The sequence below is a fragment of the Neopelma chrysocephalum genome, unplaced genomic scaffold (assembly GCF_003984885.1).
Source record: "Neopelma chrysocephalum unplaced genomic scaffold, ASM398488v2 Primary Assembly neopelma1_24, whole genome shotgun sequence".
NCBI classification, from domain to species: Eukaryota; Metazoa; Chordata; class Aves; order Passeriformes; family Pipridae; genus Neopelma; species Neopelma chrysocephalum.
Window position 1 is genome coordinate 47,810,810 of NW_020897693.1, and position 18,468 is coordinate 47,829,277.

Genomic DNA, 18,468 nt, shown 5'->3' on the forward strand with positions numbered 1-18,468 from the left:
ATTAAATAATAACAATAATAATAATTCTATTTTATAATGTTGATGGAATTATTGATTATTGGAGACAGGAGAGCCAATTTTGGACAAAGCTCTGGGGAGTCCTCTGGAGGGAAAGCTTCTTCACTAAGTAAGGCAGAAACAAGTAAACAGCATCAATATTGAAGTTATTTCATTTCAGAAGTGCTTCAAGCATCACAAATTCTCATATCTCAGCTGGAGCAAAAACCTCACATAGTTTTATTCTATTTCTTTATTTAGTCTCTTTCTGAGAAGTAATATTATTTTTACCTGCTCACTAACTTTGTTTTACTTGACAAAAAGCAACATATCGTAAGCAGTTGTTTATAATACAGTTAGGCACAAAGTTGATTTCATTTATCCAAACACACCAAGTAATTGAAAAACCATTAAAAACACAACATCGACTCTGTGAAGGAACATGTGTTCCCTTTTAGGGGTGTAGCAGACAGTAAAATTTCAAATAAAACACTCAATCTCCTAAGAAAAAATCACAGAAAGAGGCAAAAATATCACATATCAAATGATCAATCCAATTCCCAGAACAGGATCAAGACATCTAAAACCTATCCCTTCCACTACAGAGATGATGTCAACACTGGGTCTCCTAAGATTACTCCTTTTCTTTATTATCCCTTTTCAAACCATACGTATTAATAAACATCACACAAATACTTACCGGATTTTGATCTTCCATGTGTTGAGTTTGAAGCAATGGTGAGAGACTGTGGTTTAACTGGATCTACTGGTACAGTGTAAGTGCCAGCACTTGGAACTTGGATGTAAGGTCCTACTGCTGCCACCCTTCCTGAAGCACTCAAGGATGACTGGGGTGATGAAGTTCCATTAATACGATTCAACTAAAAACAATCAGACAAATTGAAACGTGAATGTCCACTTAATCCAGGCCTTTGTGCTCAAACAAGGACGTCTAAACTTAGTATGCACTGTAGCTAAAACACATTAATAGTTATCATATTCCATGCTTCCACAAAAAGATAAAAGTGGTAGAAAGCACAAATTTTATTCCTTAAAACCAAAACCTCAAAAACTAAATTTCTTAGTCACAGCACATACATCTCTCATAGAAACCTTTATCTGTGACTTTCTTAGGGCAATGGTCTAAAATGAGTTCTTAAATTATCAAATATTTATGTTGGCTTTTTTCTTTAAAAGCAATACCTCCAGCTAGGAATATATATGGAAATCCAGAACTGATCTCTCCAGTCCTTCTTTTTAAAGTTCCAGACAACTATTGTGACTAATTTTATCAGACCATTTCTATTTTTATTCATTTTCCATATTGTATTTTATAAAACCCAATTCTTTCATGCATTCCTGCTTTGAAACACAGTGCATAGTCATACTTTCCTTCCTAGAAATATAAATTGCTCTGATTTTTAATATAGTATCTATCATTTTAATATGTCTCTGCCATAAACAAAAATAAAAGGAAACATATTGTGTCTAACAGTTTTTGGATATCTATGGGAAACCTTAAAATATAGTTTTAAGAAGCCTGCTACTTTTAGCATAGGTTCTTTAGATGTAACTGTATTACTTGACTGGGAAAAAGTGAGATTCTATGTAGTTTTTATAGGCCCTTGATATACTGAAGTGTGGCCCTTTTAACAGTTTATCTTACAGGAATGTTTTCTTTTTGACGTGCCTCAACTTTTTTCTTGTATAGTCGTTCACGGAGCTCGTTGATTCGCTTGTCCATCATAGCCACCTCCATATTGCGTTTGTTTAGGAGTTCTTTCTGCTGCTGAAGCTTGGAGTTCTGCTCCTGGTTAAGCCTGTTACGGATCTTCAAAAAGAAAACAGGAAAGAAAAAAAAAGGAAAAAAGCACTTGTTAGGACAGTTACTTCATTCCTTCTGTTGGCAAGTTGGTTTTTAATACAGTGTTAAAAAACCCAAAGCAATTTGGATCAGCAACTTGTTCTGGCATCTCTAATTTATGCTTCCACACATCCTGTCAAGTTAGCATTTGCAACCATAAACAACTCTTAGAAGAAAACAGCAAAAGAATGTCCTCAAAAAACCCTAGTGGATGCCTATTAAATACACATAGATCGCATCCATGTATAGGAAATGGATTGAGGAATTAGGCATAAAGACATTTCAGAACAGAATTCTACTGTGAAAAATTAAGTCACAGAAAATGTTTGCTAAAAGTTATGTTTAACCAAGACAGTTTGTCTATCATGAAAACTAAGTGATGAAAAACATATAACAAAAATTATGCTATTGATTCTACTTCCAATTCCACATGAAGCTTCTCGGTGTCTGGAAGGCAGGTTGACTGAACTGCGAGTGCAGACACTGGGCACAGATTTTCCTCTCTGCGTGGGGATTAAACTGAAACCTTCACAGCAGGTTTCCAGTAGATTAGAAGATGGATTACCTTTATGGTTTAAATCAACCGTGACACTCTTTATAATTATTTCTCTTGCTTTGCCATTGGCATTTTTTCATACCTTCAATAACTCTGACATTGTCTCAGTGTTCCAATTTTCATGGTAATGTTACATGCAAAAAACACCTGAGGCAAATTTAAGTCTTAATAAACACGTATGGGATTGTTGTGAAGCACAAGAGAGAAATCTTCATCTATTGAGCATCTTTGCACTTAGAAATACTCAAAGGCAGAGATGCCTTGTATAAATGGGGAAAGGGGAAAAAGAGAGAAAGAGGACCCTTACTACTATTCCATGATAATGGGATGGATTAATTTGCATGTTGTATTTGCTCATGTAAAGAAATGAGTGAGACTAATTTTGAAATTAAAATTAATTTAAAAATATTAAATATATTAGAGCTGTTGCCTCAATCACAATAAAGTACATGGGTAAATTAAAAAGAGCCCTGAAAATTCCGATCTGCTAGCACACAGATGGACAAAATTTCAAATGTGAACTGAATATTTCATTACTCATGTGATAACTACAAAACAGAAAAGTACCACAATTAATTTCGAAAAAAATTTTTGGGAGAAGTTAACACAAGTAATAGATTATGTGAACATTTACTATTTCTGTATTAGGGGCTGAGAAATGCCCTTCAGAACACTTGCACAGTTTGCATCATTATATGTTAAAGAAACAACAAAACAGTTATAAAGCTAATGAAGTTCTTTTTGAAAAAGGGTTATATGCCAGCTACAACTTCACACATTAACAGCATTCCAATACACTACTTTTATGAGATGTAATGGAACCAAATGGCCACCCGTAAGAGCAGTAATGCAACTTTTTAAAATCTGCAGTTATAATCCAAATAGCATCTTTTTGTTACTTACCTGTAGCTCTTGATACAACTTTTTTAATTCTACTGCTGCAGGCCCTGTCATTTGTCCATTGTAAGACTGAAACCCATTCAGTTTCCCTTTCCTTAAATCCTCCAGTTGCTGGGTAAGTTGATCCACTTTTAACACTGCAGCCTGCAGCTCCTGCTGCTTTTCCTGGAACATGGCACTTATATGCTCAATTTCAGTTGCTAAAATTAACAAGATAAAAATAACAAAAAAAAAATTAAATAAAGCAGAAGTTGTTAATTTCTTAATTCTACAAGTATTAAGAAATACAACACACTAGCTTTAAATCTAGTACATGCAGGCAAATATAAAACACGTGTTGAAAATTTGCTAACATCATAATATTTCCTTATAGTTAGAGAGTACCTATTCTGACTTTATGTTTGACTACATAAATATACAAAAAGTTCTGTCATATACAAATTTCATGGAAACACAGCACCCCCTGTAAGACAAAAGCATTCTATCTGAAATCCTGCTCCCACGCTATATTGACTAGCAATTATAGCATTATTTGCTAGTCATGCACTGAACAGTAAACAAAATAAATTAAGAATTCCACATACACAGATTGCCATTCATAATCTTGCTGTAGTCCACTTGTCCTCTCATGGCACGGATTTTTTTCAGCTTTGTCTCCTGGGTTTCAACACGTTCTTTAAGTTTTTGGAGCTTTTCACTCTCAGAAACAGACTGCTGCTGCCGACGTTCTTGCTGCTTCAGGTAACGCAAACGTTGTTCCTGACAAAATGAGGTTTTAGACAAGAGGTACCTGTTACCCATTTATTTAAAAAAAATAATAATTTTAACGTAGAAATACCTATCACTACAATTGGGTTTTTTACTTCCACAAATCAGAAAAGGTCGGATGTAGTTAAAATATGTGTCGGTCCCAGAAAAACTCTTTAACATCAAGTTAACAAATCTGTTTCAGAGCAGAGATTCAAGATTTTCTTAGACCAAAAATATCGTATTTACATATATATGCAAATGTAACCCTAGTTGGAACACCCATTCAAACACATCTGTGAAGCCTCCTCTGGTATTTCTTTTCTGACACTACTAACAGTTTTCTTGCTGTTGCAAAATAAATTTCCCATGCTGTTATCCAGCTTCCCATAGATGACAAAATATGTCCAGCAGACCATTTTAAACAAGCTGCTGTAAGATAATGTTCCACTTCTAAATAACAGTCCTTCTACTGGGCCCACAAAGAAAATTGTCCTTTTTTAATACTATTTCCATCAAGAAAGAAAAACAGAATCATTAGGTTGATTCCTAGGTGGTCCAAGCATCCAAGGCATATTATGTATTATAATACACTACAAACAATGTCAAAACCATTAAACCCACTCCCCACTCTGCAAACACACTTGGATTCTTACATCTCGGAGAGTTGGGAAATATAATACATGAATATTTATGAATTGGGTATATTCTCATCTCATGACACTATTACTGTACTGGCGTGAACAAGCTGTTAAAGATGAGCACAGAGTCCAGCCTGGTCTGCCAAAGACCATGAAGGGGGTCACACAAAAGTGACAAATCCTCATAATATTTTTATAAAGACACATAGGTTGTTATAGTACCATTTACACCACAAGACTGTGCACTGCCTAGCCTAAGATTATTTTGGTAAAATGGATTTCTCAAGCTATTTCTTGAGCTTATTTGAAATGAATTAGTGTGTTTTTCTCTACCCATGAAACTTATGCTTGCATATGTTGAAGAAAATGTGTATTTATGATGATCTGTATATAATTATTACCTTAGCAACCAACATTTGCTGTTGATTTTCAATCTGCTGCTGTTGTCGGGCAGCCATATCTTGCAGTTCAGAAAGAGTGAGCTCAACACGTGGATTCCCAACCTGCAGAACAGAAAATTTTACATTAATGTGTTGATGTATATTTAGTGTTCTGATGATACAAGCTAATTCCCCACTCCTCAGAGGAAGGCTAAAGCCTCCTCTCTGGTCCTCAGAGGAAGAATAATGATGGACACCTATGAAAAAGTAAGGAACCTCAGAGCAGAAAGGAGGGACACAGACAGACTAGGGGTAAAAAAAGCAAAAAGCGAATGGAAGAGGAAAACACTAAGAGGTGAGACAAGAAGAAAAAAAAAGCCCTTATCCTACATTTAACACTGCTCTGTTCACATGTTTGGTAGAATTGGCACACAGTCCTGGTATGGCACATGAGAACACGCATGCAAACAGGTATTTTAAGCAGTACAGCAATCTGAAGCTTCTGTCATTTTCTAACGTTTTCAGTGTAACTACCTTGGGAGCTTTAAGTGCTGGTTCATGTTATTTACCTACGGACAAGACCATGTGAGAACCTTTATATAAAGCGTCACTAAGCTCATATCCAAAGATGGTGAATTCTCTGACATATTGGAGCATTTAAGGTAAGAATTTGTGAAAAACAGTCTGTACAAAGTGAAACAAAGTAAAGTTAATCCCCTCTGGATAAGTAAGTGGCTATTACTTTGAATGAAATGCTAAATGTAGCAAAGATTTATCACTCCTTTTGCATTTCAAAACTAACACATAATTTACAAAATAAAAATAGAGAGGCAATTGATGAAAATTATTTAAAATTCACATGAGACCAAATCTCATGTGTTTCAAAAAATGAATGCATTGTTTCAGTATACTTATAGTTCTATCAACAAATATAGTTTACATCTATACATCAAAGTAATTCAACCACACTTTTTCCTACACGATGTTGAGAAAGAGAGTGCAGTGTAACAAGACAGGTTCCAGAATCTGACACTTCCCAGATACCTGCTTTGCTGCTCAGGAAACCAAAACCCATAACTTCAGAATTGCACCTCAGAATTTCCAAAGAAAGAAAATACCAGTCTTTGAAAAATTATGCTGCAAAGTTCAGAACAGCCCAAGATCTGTTTCAAAGTCTTTACATGCAATTCAATCAATTTATTGGATCAATGTAAAAGCTGGACTACTGCACTCTAAAAATTCAATAAACCACATAGTATTTTCACCAAACTACATGACTACACTATTAGTAAACCAAATAAAAATTTCATCACTTCCTGTCCCCAATATAGTCAACACTGCTGAAAAAGAAAAGATAATTAAATGGTTTGGACATATTGATAAATAAAACTGTTTCAAATTAATGTTTACAGAATGGAATGAGGTCTAAATGTTTTATGGACATACAGTTAAAAAAAAAAAAAAGATAAACTCACCCCCACACACACCCAAATCGATCACACATCAGATTGTGGATCTGATCATACGTGATCCCAGAGGAAAGCTGATTTAGCTGCTCCACTTTTCTGGGCCCACCCTACTGACTTCCGATGATCTTGTCTGACATATCCCCCTGCAACACTTGTACTTCACTCTAAGAAAAGTAAAATTCTCCTCTAATACCTTGTTGATATCACAGTACCTCAGCCACTTTGATTGACTTTTTTTTCATATTTCTGCCTCTAATTCCTACATAAGTAAGTATCAGTTCTCCAACCCATGCATAATACAAAACTACTTCTTTAAGCTTCCTTCAGGAAAGGAAAATACTATTTGTTTTAACTGATTTCTCTTTGGGGTTTTTGTTGTTTTGTTTTTTGTTTTTGTTCTTGTTTTTTTTTTGCTACCTGAATTAATATTGGATTGCTATCTTTAAAGCTGCTTCATCTTGGCATGATATAGACATGTCAGCTAAAACGTTTAGATAAAGTTATTCCCTGTTCAAATATTTCCCACTGAATAAATTATGAAGCAAAATTATAAATCTTACTGGATACTACCACTGAAACTTGTCTTACTAGTCAACAATAATGAAAACTATTTATAGTAGAGATGTAATTTGAAAGGGTAAAGTCCACTCAAAACACTAATTTTCTATTTCAACATTTTGCTAGTGAACACAGTTATTAAAAAAAAAAAAAAAGGAGATTGAACTTAGAAGTGAGTACTTTAATTAGTATGACTTATGAAGAGAAGAGTCCTTCCCAATATTCTCTAAGGCCAAATAACTTGTATGCACTTGTGGCCACCAAGAGAGACATTTTATTCTTAATTACTGACTGAAAGGCACTAATTGCCTAAGAAAGTAAGGAAGCTTTTCCAAGTGCCATCCACAAACCAAAATGTGCTTACTTGAGACAAGAAAGTAACACAGAAAAACCAGATGCTACTTCCAAAACATGTTCAGGCTCTGCTGACTTCCTCTGGCATGACCAACTGCCAGAAAAAAAAAATAAACCTCTACATCTGCTTCTGCTGGATTCGGCAGGCAATTTTTCCAAGAGGCTCAAAATGGCATGAAGGCTTCCCTCTGGATCAGTGATTTTAAAAAGTTAAAAGGGGAGTGTGTGTGTGAATTGATAGCATTTTCTCAATATACAAACTTGCATCACACAATGTGAAGTTTTCCCAATGCTTCCCTTCTTTCCGCTTTGATCACCAGTTTAAGATAACAACATTCTATTTCCATTAGTAATTTTGAGTATAACACTGTCCAAGAAATAGAAAGATGTGTTATTCTGCTAAGAAATCTTGTTAAAAATATATCCAGACTCAAAAAGTAGTATCTCTATACGAGTTGTGCATATTTCAAAGTGAAAAAGCCATTTCACCAAGTGAAAATTACAGATTTTCTAAATGGGTAGTATAACCTGGAATGAACAGTGACAATAAGAAAGTGGTTTGTAAAACCACCAGAAACAAAAAAAAACCCTAACCTAGTTTAATCCAAAAGCTCAATATTTTTACTCCTTTAAATAGGCATATTTGAAAGTATATCTTACAATGCCTGGAAAAAGTACTACATTATTGTGTATCATGTAAAATATAGAAGATTAATTATAAGATTAATGCAAATATTAGCGTCTCCTTGAAGAAGCTATTAACTCCTGTAAAATGTTCCATTTAGAAAGTGTAATGTCTAAAAACCTTTTATAGATGGCAAAGCACAAGAACATGGGAAACAGTAATAATTAACCAGTTAAATACTAACGCCCTATGAGAAATACTTTAACATTCACCTCACTGAATACCAGTAAATTGTCCCTTTCACTTCCAAGACCTACACTACACTCGGGAAAGTAGAGAGACAGCTGAGGAAACATAGCACTGAACCTGTAACTTCACTCGCAGCTTGTTCCTTTTCATCCACATGGCAAAAGCAGTAAACAGATTGAGCAGAATTCGTCTTCGACATCAAGTCAATTGTTTTCAGATAGACTGTTGCCGATTTCAGGTCTCCAAAACAGGACAGCATCACTTCTGAACCAGCATAAAAAACACCGAATCTTTCTCTTATCGAGATCTAGTTAAATCAATCAGTCTAGAGCATTTCATATTAGTTGAGTCTGCTTGCAATAATCTGTATGCAAACACCACCACTGAAAAAAGTCAGTCTCAGTCCTTCAGAACTCCAGGCTATGGAAGGCAAAGAGAGCGCTGCATTTTCAGTTCTTTAATGAGGCTGTTGGTTTCTCAGATTGTTAAGTTTGTGCTGTTCATACTGGTTATTAACAATTCCATCCACGGCGTAAGACACTCACCTCTCATAACAAACATGAGCCTATCACATTTAAGGTCCAGACCTCCTCCTTCCTCCTGCAGCAAGGGAAACCGATCTCCTACAGAACCGACTCCTGAAGGAGGTACTAAAAAGCCACTACAAACACCTACTCCTCCAGATTCCACAGATTCATTTGCTACACGGTGATACATCAAAGCAGACAGTTTTGCTGAATTGTAAATTTCTTTTCATTGATTCACAGGAGCATTTACACAGAGACGAATTCCTAAATGAAATGCTATAGAGTAAACACGGCACTATTAGGCACTAAGGAAGTATTATGTATGTCTCATATAGACAAGAATAATTTACACCTATATTCACCAATTTCTTAGTATTGACAAGAATCTTAAAAAAATTGTATTTATGTTGTTGAACTGCAGTTTAAAAGGGCATGATGAAAGATAGAATTTGTAATGAACTGGAGTTTCAGCTTCTGACATCACCCTCCTACTACAAGCTAATATTTTACCATTTGATGATTAATATTTTTGAGACAGGTGAAATGAATGGTACAGCAGTAATTAAATAGTTTGGGAACCAGTTTACAAGCAGACTCAAAACAAATCATACCTTAGGCATTTAATTAAGGAAAGGAACCTCCTTTAATATTTACTTCTACATATTAGTCTTGTCACTCTGAAAATCCTTTTTCTTATTCCTCCTTCCTTTCTATGCTGTTATGCTTAGTATCACAAACACCTCAGTCTACATACTTCTGGGCTATTATGAATGGCTTACTCATTGGCAACTCGCAATGGTAAATGAAAAATTGCACCTGAACTCAAAATATTTCTTTGACAAGCAGGATATACTGCAGTCAAGGGCAGCTGTAAGCAATAAGGGCAGATTCCAGTGGTTTTTTGCCTTTACTCCCATCAGAAAACTCTCTTTTAGGAGGAATCTAATTATGTCAATATTAAAATAAAAACCCCATGAGACCAACCTTTTGAATAGATGATTTTTAAAAAGATGATAATGGGGATGTGGTCTGATTTTATGCCTTTCTTTGCCTCCATGTTTAACCCATGAAGATACTTCTTTCTGATAATTTTCCAAGTTTGCACTAGTAAGAACAGAGTTACTTGGAGAATAACAATGAATCATACATGAAACACACACCCGAGACTGTTATGATTTCAGAAGATCTTTAAAGGAAAATAACAAATATTCAAAAGCTTTACGAGCCACCACAATGACTGGCAGTCTCATGTTTAGGTTCAGCAACACCCAGCCACTCAAAGAGCATACCGTGACCAATTAAATAAAAAATGAAAAGCAGAGTAGTACAAGAATTTACCAGTCATTTCCTGCACATTATCTCTTCGGATCTTTTTCTAGGTTTGCAAGAACCACCATGTCATCAACTCCCCTTATCTATTACTTCCTTCTTTTTAAGATAGGTGTTCACACCCATCTCCCACACAAATCTTAAGTTCCTTTCCCAAAACCCCCCACTAGGAACCATAGGTTCAAGTACCTCCAGCCTCCCAAAACTGGCCAAGCTGCTGTGCATATTCTTGTACACTCAAATCACGTTCAATGAACTCTCTCTCACATGTTTACTAGTCTTCTTCCTATTATTCACTCCCATCACCTCTATCTTTACTCCCTCATTTACTGCTTCTCTTTTCGTACTTTGTTCCACTCTCCTCTCTTGTCACAGTGAGAAATTAAGGTGAGGTTAAACCACCAACTGCCAAGGTGCAACATAACTTAAATAAAATGTAATCGACTGGCATGCAGAGAGTTGAGAAGGTCTGAGCCTTAGCTTTTACCATGGAGCCCAGAAGAGCTGGTTCTGACTTCAGCCAGCAAAAGGGCAACCCAGAAAGTTTTTCTGCTTCTATTTTCAACCACCTATTAATTTATTAAAAAGTCAATACCGAGCAGCTACTGAAGCCAGTGCAGCATATATCCCATCTGCAGCCCAGCTACACTTTATTTTTTACATAGACTGCCATGCTAAAAGTGTAGTACAGATAAGGCCTTTTTAGCAAAAAAAAAAAAAAAAAAAGTACTCCTTCTCTGAAGTCCATACCTCCCCCTCCTGTGATGGTAAAGGTAACCATATCTTCAACCAGAAGAAATGTGAAAGAAAGAAACAAACCACTCTTTAGCCAAAATGGGACAACACCAGCATATCAAAGGCTGGTGGGGTGGGGATAAATACCACAAAACTAAAACCCCAACCCCCCCAAAAACACAGTACTATTAGAGGCAGAAACTGAAACAGAGAAAAATCCAAGAAGCGACTCCTTTGGGCTCATGAAAGAATTTACGCCTCCATGTGGGATTCATTAAGGAGACAATTTTGCCATGGCAAAAACAAAACATCTTCACCATCCTAAGAGGAGAGGGACAGCAGAGGCCAGAAAGGAACTGTGAGTTGCTCCTGAGAAGGCTTAAAATGGCTACATAGAAAAGCAAAGTAGATACTTTGGCTTTACTGCACATACTGAAAGACTCTACTTTCCATAATCTATAGCAGTTTTCAGTCATTCTTACTTCCTAGGGCACAGGAGGGAATACAAAACTTATCTCCAGACTAGGAATTTACCTTTGTAGAGCTATCAAACCCCAGAAATCTACAGAGCTACAAGACAAACAGAACTGACAGGTCAGGAACCAGGTATACAAGCACGTGGACAAAAAGGGAGTGAAGTCTATTACATAAATGAGCATTTTTCCAGAACAAAGCAGAATGACAACCATAAAATGAACAGGGGTAGGTTGGAGTGCTCCCCAGCCAGTGAATTCCAGACTGGGATCAGGGCTCTGACAGTTCTCAGCCTCCCCAAACCAAGGAGATCTTACCTCTGTGGGCCATTCCCACATTTCCTCCTCTGTGCAGCACAGGGAGAACAACTCTGGTTGAACAACTCCAAACTGCCAGAGCAGGAAAGAAAGGAACAGCTTGCTGTGTCTGCTGAATCTAGCAAAAGATTTCCTAGTTCTCCAATGCTAACTTGGACTTGAGCAGCAGAAGCCTCGTTCAAAGTAACAATGTTTGGGGGATGCTTTAGCCAAGCCAGTCAGCAACAAAGCTTTAAAGGTTGTTGGTATGGATATCCAACACACACTTTGGGTAACTGTCCCCAGCAGAACAGCAGTGATGTGGAAAACAGATGGAAGAGAGGGGAGTTCATTATACCAGTTCTTTATCAAAGGTCTTATATGAAAACTATGTGGCCTCCTTGTGCTATCTGAAGTCTTATAGGAGGAGAATGCAAGATGGAGCTGAAGATTATTGATCAAGATCTTCTTACATTTCTGAAACACACTGACCCTATATATCAACAAATTTAAGAGTTTTAGTAGATCTTGGACCACATTTTCAATAAAACCTGATCTTAGTGCGATGCACAATGAAGACAACTTGAAACTCCTTTGAGAAAATTCATGTGTAATGCTATAAAGACAAAAGAAAGTATCTGTTTTTATTTAAACTGAGATAGAGTTTTTGCTGATCTCGACATGGATGACATTATTTCCAGTTTAGTGGCTTTATCCACAGCTCTGCCTTGCATTTTTTTTTAATTGGGTCAGAAACATGCCGATAGCAGAAATCCATTTTAAAGAATCCAATGACAATAGCACGTGCCTTTTTTTAGCTTAATGGAAATGAACAAGCTAATTAAACCCAGAAAAGGCACCCAGAATATTGGGAATTAAAGGAAAATATACCTAGTATGTGCTATCTCCTGATAATCAAATAATTCTGAAATTAACATTACAAATGGAACTGGGTAACTTTACTCCAAAAAGTTATTATAAAATATTATTGTATTGTGCAAATAAACACACTAACAGTTTCTAGGAATAAACACACTTCAGCTGTATCATAGTTCGCTGAAAAATTTCACATTATCTACAGTTGATAAAATCTTAACATCTCTCCATCTACACTATCTTGTTAGAAGTTCTTCCAACTTGCTGATGCTTGTAAGTCACTCTATAATAAAATGTTTTAAGTCTATTCAGCATAAGCCAGAGACTCCAGATTTCCTATCTTCCTATATTGCTTTCTTAGAGATCCCAAAAGTGAGGCTGTCCCCTATTCTGTCCAGAATGGCTAAAAAAGGCAGAATTTAACACAAATTGAAAACAATATTAAAATAAATTTTCAAAATTAGAAATGGATTTAAGCATATATTGAACATCTGCTACATTTGAAATAGACTGCTTATAAATTACTTCTAGGAAAGTAGTATCTGAAACTTGTTTATTTAAAGCACTACTTTCTTCCTTGTCCTTAAGCCATTTTTAAACAGCCACAGAAATGTTTACATTAACTTTAGTGTTGGCTAAAATATCCAGTAGCTGATTTGAATTAAAATATTAACCTCATACTCCTAAGAAAAGTAAATTATCTTAAAAGAGATTATGCATTCTTGTAGAAATCTCAGTTGTGAACAAAATCTTTTTACAACAAAACCCTTTTTAGAACACCAATCCTTGTACTCAAAGTTATTTTGAGTAATAGGCAAGTTACAATACATGTTGAAAATACACTGTCAGTACCTTTAGAAATAGTCTTGGAACTATATTTTTCTATGTCTTCTGATAGGATTGCTAAGGATGGTTAAGATGCATTTATCATTAGTCTGAGTAACATTTTTAGCATCAATTTTGTTTTATTCTTCCTTAAGTAATTGTTTCAATATGAAGTTTTTCTGTGGTGATGTCCATATGTTCATATGAGAACAGTGTGATAAAACATCTCTAAAACACAAAAGCACTGAAAATAAGTATTCTGTAATTGAAAGATACGTTGTGACCTTAGTGCAGGACTCACACTTCCCACAAAGCCAAAGTGTCAAAAGCCAAAATGCCATGGTCAACTTTCAAGTAATGAGCTTTTAATAATGTCTTAAAACATAAGAAAAATAGCAAATGCACGTGACAAAATCTGATTAACTAAGAATTCAAGTCAGAGATAAGGTGTTACAAAACCCGAGCTGGTCGGCACTCCAGTGATGTGACAACCAAACCTACGATCATTTAAACTAAAGTGCAAAAGCTTCACAGAATTTAAATAACATGTCCACTAAAGTGTAAAACTAACAAATTTTGAAAAGTAATTAATTACCTGTTTGTTATTTTCCCATGTAATTGTAAGAAAGCACATCTTTATTTCGCAGCACTGCCCATCAGCTGCAAACATTTGCGTTGCTTCAACATGCTCCAACTCCATCTTTTCGTTACTGTCTACACTAATTGTTTAACTCTTTGTTGTGAACAAGCCAAAAAAAACAAACAACTCTATGCATCTTATGAGTTCCTGCATGGCTTTTTGGCTCAGTGCAATCTTTAATCTTATTCCACATGAAATAAAGGTTTCCCCAAACTCTTTATCAATATGAAAAGCTGTCCCTCTGCATTCATCAACAACCAGCTAACGGAAAAGGCTAGTGGATTTTGCCAGCAGTAAAAGACCTAATCACGGCAAGATCAAGCCAGCTGTCAACTATAATCATCTTGATTCACTGCACTTTTCATATTCAATGGAAAATGTTGAGCAATACACTGTTCTTTCACGGTTATCAGGTTAAACTGGAAGTATAAGAATATAGAAAATTAAGCTTTAAAAGCACATGAATTATTTGTTCCATTGTATTTCTGTAGCGTTAGCAACACTGTGTCAAAACCGCATACCAAAAAGACCAGGAAAATCACTAATTTTTCTATGTAATTTCACTGTTTAAAGTGACAGCAAACCATACCACCTGAAACTTAAAGAGCTTCTTTTTTAACAGAGACTGCCTAAGATAAAAGGCAAACTGTATAGTCAGAAGAGATACCACAGTCTTATGCAAATAACCTTTCCAGTGTTTGCTATATGCTTTTTTCCTACATAATACGGCTTCTCTTAAATCTTGCATGCAACAAGATGAATACGTGAGCCAGCAATAAAGCTAAAGCATGTGTGCAATGGCATAAATCAAGAAGCTGCAAGCCAGAGAAGACTGGAACAAGCCAAAACCTAGACCTAAGGATTTTAAAATATTAAACATTACAGAAAATACTAAGCTCTATTAACAACTTATGTATCTAAAAATCAGGGTATTGTAGGAGATTAAAAACCCCAAAACATAAAAAGCTGTAATTTACCTTGTCCAACTCACGAATGACATGCAAGTTCACCCTCTCTTCCTTCTTTCAAGAAAGTAACTCAAGCATGATTCAGTGCACTTACACAAGAGACCCAGCCAAATGGGTCTCCATAAGGACACTGAAGAACTCTATGTCCAAGCACAATACAGTGACTATTCCAGCTGCATAAAGAACCGGCTTATTTTTAGCAAGCAAGAAAAGGTATGAGCTGCAGAGTAAGATCATCCACTAGGAATAAGAGAAGAAAAACAAGTTCAACTCCCTTGTTCCTAAATTAGCCAGAGGGACTTTCATTTTTCTCGGCTTTGATCTGAGGAAGACTGCAGGGGGGAACAAACCTAACAACAATTAGATCTGGAGGCAGCTGTGGAGACAATAGAGAAATAGAAAGGTTCACTTCCCTGGGAAAAACATGCAAGTGGGAAATAGGTATGCCTGGTGTCCAGAGGCGAGATGGACAGGAAACTAAATGAACAAGTCAGTGAACAGGGAAAGGAGTGCCAGAGAAAGGAGGCCACGGCAGCACTGCATAAGAAACACCACAGAGACTGTGGAAAAGATGAGAGAAAACACTGATCTGCAGATGACACAGCTACATAAAAGACACAACTCTAAAGGTGGACTGAAAATTAATAGTTGGCCTTGTGAGTACCAGAAGAACCTCCTGCTCAGAACTGAAAGCTGCTCAGAGACGGAGGGACAGTCTAAACTCTCAAGCTTTCACATTCCAGTTCTTACAGCTCTGCACTGACACAGTGATTTTCATAACCCATCTCCTGTAAAGACCTACAGAAATAAAGGAAAGCACAAATCCCATCTTCCTTACAATAACTTATTAAAATATTTGGCTTAACTAAAAAATGATACTAAAGTGACTGCAGAAGGATACAGCTGTGACAAAAGGCACTGAGGTTTACAGTGCTGGTGTAAGGACTGTAGAAGCACAGCAATGTTTCATGAAAAATAACAAATTAAGTCTTTAAGTAACGTTTACTTTATGAGCTAATGTGTATAATGTTATGTGTCAGGCTAAAACACACATTTATTCTAAACTGTTCTAACTTTATGTAAGGGCCAAGCAACTCAGGATCTCTATGTGCAGTGACAACTGGAGGCAATTCTCCACATGCTTCATTTAGTTGGAAATCTAGGGAAAATGGTGAATTGTATTGCTCCATGTTCACAATACAAACATACGAAAATAAATACCATAGCTAGAGGTTAAACAAACAAACACACAGGACTTCTCATCCTCCTCCTTCCACGGATATCTGCAACTAAGTATTGCTGTAAAATTGCAAAGCCATGACTGAGGAACAGCAAAGTCAGACCTGCAAAAATCACAGAATATGCAGAGTTGGAAGGAACTCAAAACGATCATCAAGTCCAGCTCCTGATCCTGCACATCCCCAGCAGTCACACCACGGGAACTAAAGGTGTAGATGAGTAAATGGTGCAGTTTAGGTCTTTCCTCCTCTGTAAAATGGGAAGCCATCTGTTGGCTATTATGGACTAGAAAACCACATATTTAGTACCTGTAACTTGAACAGAACTCTCATGGATGCCCACAAGAGCAGCAGAACTACAAAATCTGTATACTACAAGTGAGTGTATATAAGCCAGTAAGTGTACAATATACAAGTTTGTATATTGTCTCTCTCATATCCATGGCCATCTAGATAGATATCTGGTATCTAGAGTGACAGAGATTAAAAATTAGATAAATACATGGAGAAGACATGGAGGAAAACAGTCCTTTCACAACATTCCAAGGGGGTTCCAAGAATGTTTCCTGGTCCTGATTATTCAAAAAACCCTTACACTCCTCAAAACAAATTAAGTCAGATGTTAAGAGTGAATTAGTCAAAAACTAATGCTATCATAAATAAAATTGTAATAGGAATATAATCACAGAGCATATGTGATGAAACTTATGAAGTTATTCTCATAAAATTTAAGCATCTAGTAATGTTGTCCATTATGGACTGAAATAATTTGAGATTGCACAGGACATGTCAAAACACTTTTCATGACATTACAAATTCAAGAATGATGTGATTCTGCCTAAAAAGTTTAAAAAGAGGCCTCAGAGTGCAGTATGAGGTCAGAAGCATTTGAATTCCCTACAATTTCACAGAAGTTCATTCTATGAGATCACACAATTATTAGTCTTGTAGAGAGGCTCCCATACATAACTATCCTTTACTTAGGTGTGAAGAGACTGGGATTTCTAGTCCAGCAAGGATTTATACCTATTTAATGTATACCTATTTGTATACATTAAAATTAGCTTTAGATTAATTTTTTTTTTTTACTTCCTAATTTAATTTTTTTCCCTTAAATCCTTTAGTTGGATTAGTTTTTCTATTTTTTTGAAGAGTAAAATACTGCCAGCTGTCTGGAAAATGCTTTAGACAGACAGCCAAAGAACTGTATCAGTCTGTGGAGAATCCAAACTCTGTTAAGGTGACCTCAGAATTGAACTAGGAATGTGATAGTGCAGAAGGCTGCTGTAGGGGCAGAAAGGTTCCTCTCTCTGACAGGTAAACATAATTTCAGGAATGGATGCCTGAGATGAGGGAACACCTTTGACAGTAAAAGTGGCAAATAAAATAATTTTTTGTCTTTCTAACCTAAGCAACAGAGAAAGTTGCAGCAGCAAATTAAGGAAACGTGGATCTGATTTAATTAACGCTTTTATTAGGAGGTCAAAACGTTCCAGGAAGCCTACATGAAAATTTCTTCAGAAACAAAATATTTTTCTGCAAACTGTTGAAATTCCTTGTGCCTAAATTGTTTTAATTTTTTTTTAATGGAATTATGTGCTTATACTTTGCTATGAGTCCTCAGAATCTAGACTTCAAGAGTGACATAGGTATTTGTTCAATTTGAACAAATTTGATTAAAACCTGTCTTATGCGAATGGCAGCCTCTTCCAGGCACATTGTTAAATGTTACAAACAGAAAGTACTTAATACTTACAAGCTTATATTAAATTGAATTTGCAGCTCAGCTTTGAAGAACAACTTCTATCCAGACTAAGCTCTTTATCCTTCAATATTTCAAATGAGAAACTTCAAGCAAGTACATATAATGTACTTCTCATCTCTTGAGGTTACTACCTCTGTTAAAAATGTAATTTGTTTGCCTTTTTCCTCACAATTAGATTTTTTTATATCTTCACCTGACAGGTTAGGGAAACCTATTATTATTTTGCATGTGCAAGTATACTTGTAAATGGCCCCCCCACCCCTAACAAAATGTACATTAGATGTTTAATGCCTTTTTATCTGTTTACACTTGTATGGATCAAATGATTAAAACTAATGAACAACAGACAATTCCATGCCAGGTTTTGGTACCACATGTAAATCTATTTAAACTCTAAGCCTAGAATTTGACAAGTCATACAAGAGGCACTCAAAATCAGTGTAGCTTTACTACTG

At 36.0% G+C, this 18,468-nt stretch overlaps 1 protein-coding gene across 7 annotated transcripts in view; it reads right to left on the reverse strand.

The window, feature by feature from the left end:
* PPP1R13B (protein phosphatase 1 regulatory subunit 13B) overlaps positions 1-18,468 on the reverse strand; it is a 69,873-nt gene that overhangs the window by 13,144 nt on the left and 38,261 nt on the right. For 5 of the 7 annotated variants that reach the window (XM_027674061.1, XM_027674062.1, XM_027674063.1 and 2 more), the window contains exons 5-9: positions 5,107-5,208; positions 3,902-4,076; positions 3,321-3,517; positions 1,664-1,828; positions 698-878 (exon numbers count right to left, since the gene is read on the reverse strand). In XM_027674061.1, the coding sequence (XP_027529862.1) occupies positions 698-878; positions 1,664-1,828; positions 3,321-3,517; positions 3,902-4,076; positions 5,107-5,208 (820 nt within the window). The remainder of the gene's footprint in view (positions 1-697; positions 879-1,663; positions 1,829-3,320; positions 3,518-3,901; positions 4,077-5,106; positions 5,209-18,468) is intronic. The other 2 variants (XM_027674060.1, XM_027674065.1) reach the window with 1 other exon arrangement.